The sequence below is a fragment of the Charadrius vociferus genome, unplaced genomic scaffold (genome assembly GCF_000708025.1).
Source record: "Charadrius vociferus isolate BGI_N301 unplaced genomic scaffold, ASM70802v2 scaffold483, whole genome shotgun sequence".
NCBI lineage: Eukaryota > Metazoa > Chordata > Aves > Charadriiformes > Charadriidae > Charadrius > Charadrius vociferus.
Window position 1 is genome coordinate 72246 of NW_009647585.1, and position 10117 is coordinate 82362.

Sequence of the window (10117 nt, forward strand, 5' to 3'; positions counted from 1 at the left end):
TTGAATTAACATTCTCTTACCCTACAGGTTTTAAAATATTACTTGATGTACATGGAGTTATGCATGGACCAAGAGAAGAATGTGTTAGTGCTCTGAAGAAGGGCTGTCTGCTAGCAATTGCCCCAGGTGGAGTTCGGGAAGCACTCTTTAGTGATGAAATGTATACTATTATCTGGGGTGATCGGAAGGGCTTTGCTCAGGTGGCCATTGATGCAAAAGTGGTAAGTATAACAGATCACAGAAGAGAAGCAAAGAATTAGTACTTGTTAGTACTTTCCTCCAGGGAAAGCTGTTTTGATTATTATATATTTAGTGTTACATTGCTGAGTGTCATGAGTACGGTCTACTTGCTCTCATAACTTCAAGATTCCTTTTGTTGCTTTTGATAAGCAGGCTTTGGAGTCAGCCAAGAATAGTGTGGCCAGGAAATCCAGAGTTTAAAAGAATGAGAGATGAGATCCAGCATGGTTTCTACATTACAAGCTTGTGCTGTTTTACTCATACGTGGTCAGGATTGTGATGGCTCAACCCCTGACCAGTATGGTTGGGAAGCAACCATACATCAACATTCTGTTTCCCCTATCACTGAAGTATTCTGTGACCCAGCATAGTATAGACGCACTGGCACTATGTACTGTATCAGCATTTTATGGTAGATAAATTAGGCAGATAATTATTCATATGGGACCAACTGTGAAAGGCACATAAATGTATGATATATTTGAATTGTAACTATTTGAGTAATCATTTCAGAGTCACTCTCATTCTATATTTGTACTTGAAAGATGTGTGCATATGTCCGTAGGTCTGCCTATACCTAATTTGAAAGTAAGTGTCACACCAAGAGTTTTATATTTAGGTACTGTCAAAGAGAGACTAGTTAAATCTCTGGATTTTGTACAGAAATAGAACACTTTTAAGATGGAATTTTAAGTCTGTGTCACTTTTCCCAGGAGGCTGTTTACTTTGTGTAAACAGGATATTTTCAACAGATTCAGATTTTACTAATGTATTATAATAGCATATGAAAAGCTATACTTGGGATTCAACTATGGTTGTAGTAGTTATATTTATTTTTTTGAATATGTGTTCAGTTCCCTTTATGCACTCACAAAGGTCTTGCAGCTTCATGCCCCCTAAAAAAATCCTAAGAGATGCAGTAGAATAGGAATAGTACTGGAGGCAGGCTGAAAGTGGGGAAAATATCTTTATTTAGATTAAAGATGAACTTTAAGTCACCTTTAATAATGAGCATAACTCCTCATGGAAAGAAAAATGTGTCTAAAACTGGGACCTTCAACTCCTTGAAGTTGTCTCATTTCAACAGTTTGTTTGCCAGAATTTTTGTCATATAAACCAACTTGGTACGTACAAAAATCTTTTTCTCTGTGTCAGGAGTAAGATGTTCCAATTAAGATGGTTCTAGAATATAGAAGTTTGTTACCATTCAGTTCAGGCAACTGCACTTCTTTTTACTATCTATAATTGCATTGGATTATTTACACTCTTCCCCCCCAAAAAGAAAACCCCAACGTGTTTACCTGTTTCATTTACTAGCTCATCTCCATGCTTGTTTAAAAAAGTTTGAAATAAGCTGAATGTTTGAAAATCCTATAGAGAGTTCTGTATTTCTGATGATGCTATGTACAGTGAGTACATACTATAAAATGATACTTTAAAAGTTCGTGTAGTAGTCGACCCCCTCCTGGTTCTTGTAAATCTTGAAAGCTTTTTGCAAGTTCAAAAACAGCAACACAAACTTGAAATATTCAACAGCATTCCAAATATCAGCAGAAATAAATCATGGACATGTATTGAATATGACACATCACATGCGAAGCAATACAATCGGCGTAGTAGAGATGAATCAGACAAGTTTAGGGTCCCAATCCTGGGAATTCTTCCCTTTGAGCTTAACTACAAATTAGGTTAAGAGGTTTAACCACTTAAATCACAACTGTGCAAACACTGCTAGATGAGGGGAGGCCCAAGTGCTCCATAGGTACTGAAATCCTGGACTGCTTTGTAAAATAGACTTGCTGAAACAGCGACTTGTTGAAATCTCATGGTATTCTCCAGCTTTGGACCTCATAACAGAAAGTCGCAGAAGAACTTAAGAATACTTGTTGTGCTCTCTGTATGTCCTTGTCTGAGAAACACTTCTGAAATTAACTTGCTTGTTGGGTTGAAGTGAGGTAGAAGTATTTTAGATAGTGCTATCTTCATTAAATTCTTAATTATTTTTTTTCCCTCCTAGCCCATCATTCCTATGTTTACACAAAATGTTCGAGAAGGCGTTAGGACATTAGGAGGAATAAGTAAGATATTTTCTATTTTTTTGTAGTTTATTTTCCCATATGTGTTTAGCCTATCTCTGTAGAAATAACCCGCATATAAATTTGAGATTTGACAGAGCCTTGTTTCTGGAGATTTTCTCTCTGGTAGACTTCAGAGATGTTGTTAAGAATTAATATGAGAATTAGATGTGGTATTGGCTCATCTAAGTCACTCCCCACATAACAGTGTGCCTTCACAGAAGGAGTAGAAGAAAGGAAAAAGGAGCCAGAAAAAGGCAAATAGATTTAGAGCACTTTTTTTTTCTCTGCTTATATCTGCTAGGCCAACTCTAGGTTTTCTGCTGTCTGTTTAGAAGCAAAGCAAACAGGGGTTTGCAAGGGACATGTAATTTCTTTAAATGTTCTCCTAAAGTTCTGTGCTTATGCCTCTACCTGTACTTAAACTTCTAATAGTTTGAAATATATTTAATCTGTAGTTGGTTTATTGTTGAGCACTAGACCTGTGGTTCCTCACGTAACCCTGCATTTGCCTGCTCTCTTTCCTTATCTCTATGGGACTTCCAGCCAGCACATGAATAGATAGGTATATATCTGAAGGGTTCACCTCTGGGATGATTAGGTGCTCACGTTTCTGCTGATCTGTAAGTGTTAAGCCCCCTTTTTTTTGTTTTCTCCAACTTACTATCTAGCAGGCCTGAACAGTCTCCTCCATGCCACATGTTCTGCCTCAAGTATGGCATCATCGTCTTCATCAGAAGACTGCAGGGCAAAATAGTTCTGTTTCTCTCCCCTTCTAATTAAAAGCTATATATTGCATGGAGAAAGCCAAGGCATCAAGTGCAAAATAATTCACACATTTGTCATATCCTACAAAAATTATTGCTGTGTTCAGGAGAATCTTCCCAAACAAACAGTAATTGAAGCGAAAATCATTCATACTACTTGTATTCTACAGCGGAGGTGCTAGAGGACTTGAGTTCTGTTGATAACTGGAGGCATTACTCCAGTTTCATAGTTTTGGAATATTCTCTGCCCTTATAGGTTGTGTACATAAGATTCCCCATCTTGGTCAGTAAAAATTTTCTTATGCCAACGCCTCAGTTAAAGGAATTTCTTGTCTAAAGTTGAGAGAAAGAATATTAGTACCCATTCTGCAAGGAATCTGTTCTGGGTGCATTTGGGCTGGATACTTAAAATGTGGCTTGTAGGGAAGAAGGTGTGTCCTCGTAGTGCTGATTGAAATACCTGCATTTTCTCTCTTTTTATAGTGTTTCAGTGCAACCAGTGTGTGATCTGAAAGAGCAATTCAGTGTTTTAGCATGACTGGTCTTTAGGCAGATAAGACTATTTCTGATCTTCCAGACCTCGGTGAGACTGAACAGAACAGTCTTTCAATACTAGTTGTTTTATGATAATCTGTAAAATCAGCTGAACTGTGATCTGTATTGTGTAGCGTTCTCTTCCTCTCCAGAGAGGCAGCTACTGGATTTTTCTCTTCTTCCTTCTCTTTGCAGATACTCTTTGGAGGAGAGATTTCACACCAAGTTAGGGTGGAAACAAGACTGCTGTTAACATTAACACAGCTTTTAGGAAATGAAAGTCAAGGGTAGACTAGCACTTGAGATGACACGTTGTTTGAGAATCTGGGTCAGGGGCTGGATTACTTGACAAACCAGTTTCAGTTTAAGACATACTGGGGAAAAAAAACTTTACAGAATAATCTCAGTCTTTCTCTCTTTTTTTTCCTCTCCTCCCCACCCTCCCTTTTCCTTCTCCTGCTTTCCCCCTCCCCCCTAAATTTTTTCACATTAGAAATACTTAGGTCACTATATGAACGTATTAGGCTGCCAATAGTTCCTGTGTACGGTGGGTTTCCAGTCAAGCTTCGAACTTTTATTGGAGAACCAATTCCATATGATCCAAATGTAACTGCTGAGGAACTAACTGCGAAGGTAAGATAGATGTGCATATATATATTTAAAATACTGACTGTTCTGATAGAAAACACAAATATTCTTGTCAAGTGATTTCTGCCTTGGAGCTAGTTGTAGAAGTTGGGGTAAGCTTTGGACTTGCTTAACTCTGATTGTACTTCTTTAATGCTATCTTTTTATTATTACACCTTGCAGATGTTCTAGGCCTTTTAAAGTCAATACTGCACTGTGTATTTGCTTAGAGAAACAACTTGCTTTAGGGACTGAAGAAGTTTGGTCAGATAATACTGCTCTGGGTTGATAAAGACATAAGCACTTCACCCAGATAAAGCGTTCTGGTTCTTGGTCTTTTCAGAAAGATACTAAAGAAGCCTTTTAAATGTAGCAAATCTGTGTTCACAAACTGTTGAAACTCCATACAATAAAAAATATAAGATGAATCACTGCTTTGTACAGTGTGTTTCCATTTCTATTTCCTCCAACTTCTCACCCAACAAATTAACTTCTGAATGTTCCCCTAGTTCAGATTTAGGTGGTTTATAGAAAGGATTGTCAGGTCCTCATGTTTAGTCCATTTATTAATAGATTTCACAGTGCAGAGACATAAAACAGTTAAGTGATGGAGCAGTCAGATGGAGGGAGCTGAAATAGCCATTTTGAAAGCTCCACAGATGGTCACTTTTAGCATTCTGAAAACTTCATGTGAGAGAAAGAGATTTTTCTTCTTGACCATACAGGTGTCAGTTCAGATGTCTCTCCTCATCTGTTTACCCTCTGATTAGATCTTGGCAAAGTGATGTCTTAAAATGTTTATCTGCATTATCTTATGCCCTCGTTATGGAAGACGCATTGTTTCTTTTGGGAGTTCAGTCTGACAGCACTTTAGAATTGTTGGCTTTCAGGACAGAATGTCTGTTTAAATGACTTTCAGATGTGCTTTGGCATCTTACATTTGTGCCAACCCTCACTTGCTTCTGACCAAGTCCAAATCCTGGTGGATAAGGCCCCTAGAATGTGAATCCCCTAGAATCCTAGCTAGAGTGATTATAAAGTTGTATGTCATGTTTCAGGCTATGGCAAAGTATGCATTTTTCCCATTATATATAAAAAAAAATTAAGCTCAATTTTTTTTACCTAATAGAAATTTTAGATCTGTAGAGACACTTGGGACCAGATCTATAAAGAGAAGTGGGCAGGAACCTTCTCCCAGGACTTAACAGTTGATCACATGCTTCACGTAAACATGCTTGTTGTACCAAGTATCAGTTTTCTCCTTGCTGACCACTGGTTTACAAAGGCAGAGAGTTCTCTCTTCTGTCTCTGGACTTAAGAATTCAGTAGTCTGTGCTGCTCTAGGCAGAATAGGAAGGTTACGGCATGGTGTCACCATAGCTTTTGCATATCGCCCTGGTTTTGAATGTTCCCCTTAGAGCTTTTATATAATAAGAACGGCTGCTATCCCTGCCCGTGGTGGGCGGGTTGGAACTAAGTGATCTTTAAGGTCCCTTCCAACCTAAAACATTCTATGATTCTATGACTTGGGTGCAGGGATAATTACTTTGTGCAAGCCAAATGTGTGGAGACACAATTGTGTTTCCAGTGCTGCTTCTGAGCATGTGTAGAAGCAAAGCTCTTGCATACTGGAAGAGTGTTACTGATGCAAACCTGGGCATGGACAGAAGCTTCTGAGTTGCAGTACAGCACGCAGGCACTGACATGCTTTATAGATCTAGGTCTCTTCATTAATTTGCTTCATCGTCATCTTACTATTGCATATCACTAATAGAGCTTGTGAACACAGCTACCAGAGATAAAAGATACTAGTTGGTTCATCTGTTTCTTGGCAGGGATCCCACAAACACATCCTGTGGGTTTAAATATGGAAAAATAGTGCGTTGAACTTGTAGCAGTTCTGTGACATTTGAAAGGATGAAAGAGAGCCTAGAAATTGTGTTAATGTAGGAACAGTATAAAGATGACTTAATCTGACCAAAACCTTTTCTCTTTCCTTGCAGACAAAAGCAGCAGTCCAAGCTCTAATAGAAAAACATCAGAAAATACCAGGAAATATATTTAGGGCTTTAATGGAACGATTTCAAACACAAAAAAAAGAAGATTAAAGTCTTCTGAATAAACTACTATTTAGTTATAATATTCTTAAAGTCATATTTGTAACTTATTCATTCTTCTAATAATAGGTTTTAAATACTGCCCTAATGATACTGCTGTATAATTTAAGATATAAGACATTTTCCCTTGCCCTTCCCCCGGTCCAGTATCAAGCTCAGGAACCCAAACTTCAAATCATTCATAATGTGGCAAAGCCTAGGTTTTGATAAATGCATTCCTAACTTGGAAGTGTTTTTTTTTTTTTTCAAAAATGACACTGTAAGTCTTTTATGTACATGGTCTCTTGTGGGTTTTTTTTTTTTGTCATTCCCCCCGTCCCCAGGTTTCTCTTTAAACTGAATGCTAGAGCTGCTGTAGAGCTGGAGTCTTACTGTCTTAATCATCACTGTATCTAGGTTTTGCAGGCCAGATTGATCCCGTAGCGCATTTACGAAAACATCCTTTAGGTTGTTATTCTCGTGCTGCTGGAAAACAGTCAACCTTCTGTGATCTGCAAAACCTACGGTGGAAGGTGTTTAGTTTTACTGCAGTAAGGTCAGAAAGAGTTTGCAGGTGTGAAAGTTGATTAGAGAACTGAAGGGAACCAAGGAAGTTTGATACAGAAACCACTCCGAGGTGGTGAATGAGAAGCCTACAGCACAGCTGCTATTCCAAGCAGAGCCATATTGGATATCTGCCCTTGATTAGAGAGTTGTCCTGTATACTTTTCCGTGAATCTGCACATTCTCCTTTGAAAGAATGAGCCAAGCATTGTAAGCTGAAGAAGTGGAAATGAGAGTACTGTTTAGGAACATGAGCTCATAAAGCTTTATTTTGAAGGAAAGAAAATATTGGTAGAACATTCCTTTTAAAAGTAGTAGTTCTTTTGAAAAACAGGATAGACATTCCCAAAGCTTTAAATCTAGTATATGTGTAAACTGTTAAACACCCATAGTCTTCAAAAACAGTTATTTGTGTAAGTTATTAAATCAGGGTTGAGAGGGAAATCCTATATACTTAACTGAAGTGAAAACAATTTAATGAACAGGAAGGAGTTGCAGGATTGGGCTTTTATGCACTTATACAGTAAATTATATTGTTATATTTTTTCTAAACTAAAGTCTATGCTTTTATTGTCCAAATAGGAAATATTTGAAATATTTCTTCTGATTGCCAGCAAGTTTAATCTGCAGTTCTTAAATTAAGATCTGGGAACTCTTTAGTTTTGGGATAAGGACAAAATCCCTAAGGAAAGACAAAAAAGAGGGTTTTGCTATATTACGTGGTCTCCTTTCAATATTGTTGGGGTTTGACACCTTTCTTAAAAAAAAGAAACAAACCAGCCAAAAAAACAACAACCCCCCCCAACTTTTGAACGAGCAGTTGTATTCAATTTAGTATCCATTCCTCCCACCATTTAAGCACATGCTTTGCTTTATACTCTTTTAATGTGTAAATTAGTGAGATGATGTAAGTGCATGTGGAGGATGCCCTGTGTTAGAAAAATATCACTTTTGGGGAAAGATATGGTTTACAAAAAGCTTACTTATTTTATGATGTTATTTTATATCAAAAGCATTTTATGTGGTGTTGAATTAAATTTTTTAAAGCTTGGGGAAGAATCATGTTGTATAAAAGCGAATGCCCATTCTGAAGTTTTTTAAATGACTTGGGTTTTGTTTGAAGGCAAGATTGTGTTCTTTTTAATTTATTGGAATGTTTTTAAAAAATATTATGTTAACACAGTATGTCATTAAAAGTGAGAATGCCAAATTCCTACATCGGAGTATATCTTAAGTACGACTTTGTTTTTACTGTCCATCTTGAGGAAAATGTACGTCAGTCTATATTGTGAAATTCTCAAAGGCAGCTGCACGTATTTCGTGTTGAGGTCATGTATATGTAAAAGAAAACTCAGTCTGAAAGATTCTGTTAGCCATGAACAGACATTTGTGATCTGGGATTTTGTAAAATTTATTTTACTAAATATGTGGGCTGTTTGATGCAATTTTGTCCCTTTAAGTATTGAAAGATGAGTATAAAAAATGAAGGGCAGTATTGGTACTCTTTAAGTGTTCGTATTTGTATAGGCCTTTCATATTTATTTCTATATATAAAAAAATGTATAGAAGACACCTTTCAAATAAAATCGACAACTGGAACAGGCTTCTGAAGTTTTGTGTTGTGTTTGAACCAAATGAAATTATACATGCTGAACCTTCAGCGGTTTTGAGCAGCACGTAATACCCTTGAGAAGCTCTTCTTGCCTGGTGTCGGAACGGGAGTGGAAGCATCAAAGCCCCAGAAGGAATGAATTAAAGGAAAAATAATTCAGACAACAGTGGATTAAAGGACAAAAGTCAGATAAACCGTAAGGTCCCAGTTTTAATAGTTGTAATGAGTGCTGGAGGAGGCTTTAACAGGCATTGCAGTACCACTTTAGTTACATTTAAGATTCCACAATAGAATACTAGTCATAAACACTGACTAGTAAGGTTTATTTAGGCAAATTTGGTGTGTGAATGATTGCTTACGTGACTTCATTGAAAAAAGGGGCAGACCTGGAGGGAAGACTCCTACAAGTAAGGTTGTGGACCAGGCTGCCGTTTAGCTGATTTGGTTTACTGTGTGTCAGGCAGGAGTACTTAAAGGAAATTTTAGCGTCATTAGACTAGACTGCTGATTGCCTGGTCAGCCTTTGGATACGCTGAAGATATTCCGGGTTTCTCTGTGCAAACAGCGTAACCAGGATATGCATTTTTAGGTTGTTTGGAAGTAGAAATAGACTGACTGCTGTACTGACAGGCATTTGTCATTATCTCTCAGCAAGACCCAAATCTCCTACTGGCCAATTTACTGTCCTGTTGTGTAATAGCAGAGCTCAGCCTGAACATCTATTATTAGGATGCTTTCTTATGAAATTAATCACTGCAAATGCAAGGTAGAGCACTTAATCAGCATTGTCAACACAATTGTGTCGTTCACCCGGTATTGGTTTTGCTGTACAAGTATCCCATTATGTTGCTTCATCCTGTTCCTCTGTAGAGAAAGATACAGCTATGGTGACACTTAATGTGTTAGCTCCCCAGTGCGTAATCCCTATTAAGCCCATTATAGACGGTAGACTGCTTTTTTGGTGTTATTTTTGCACCAAAAAGTTCCGGTACCAAAAGTAAGTGTGGAAGTGCGTGGAATTGCTACATGAGTGTAGTAGCACAGAAAATACATGTTAAGTAAGATAAACCTCCAAAACACATCTGCTGAAACTTCATGAGACCATCTGATGTCAGTTGCTTACTTAGTTCTGTTCACGTCACTTCATGTCTATGAAGGTCCTTGCCAGCAACAAAGGTAATGTGTTACTACAATACAGATCAATAATGCTAATGCCTTTTTGTATATATATATTTTTTAATGCAGAACTAGCCAAAATGAACGGTAGTCTCAACACAAATTACTTTTCTCATTGTGGGTTATTTGCAGTATTTGCCTGTCTGCTTTTTTTGAGTAATTTTGTTTGCACAGACAGTTGCAAGTTTACCTCTTACAATCTTGTCTTTTGTCACAACATACATTAAGTGCATACCATATGTCCCTTCCTGAAACATTTAAAAATTGTTATAATGATGTCTTCATGTCAGAAAATTGGTCACAAAAGTACAATATACTTTGGAACTGTTTCAAAAACAAAAGTGTTTGCTCACACTTCTCTCTTTTGAGTGTGTGAAACATTACAAGAAGGGAAGGTGTCCTTTGGAATTAACTGCGTATATTAGG

At 37.4% G+C, this 10117-nt stretch overlaps 1 protein-coding gene across 1 annotated transcript in view; it reads left to right on the forward strand.

The window, feature by feature from the left end:
* The window catches only part of LOC104282829 (transmembrane protein 68-like), a 15734-nt gene extending 9383 nt beyond the window's left edge, over nucleotides 1–6351 (forward strand). The window contains exons 3-6 of the mRNA XM_009880958.1: nucleotides 28–221; nucleotides 2258–2318; nucleotides 4110–4249; nucleotides 6247–6351. Of these exons, the coding sequence (XP_009879260.1) occupies nucleotides 28–221; nucleotides 2258–2318; nucleotides 4110–4249; nucleotides 6247–6351 (500 nt within the window). The remainder of the gene's footprint in view (nucleotides 1–27; nucleotides 222–2257; nucleotides 2319–4109; nucleotides 4250–6246) is intronic.
* Nucleotides 6352–10117: the final 3766 nt, after the last annotated feature.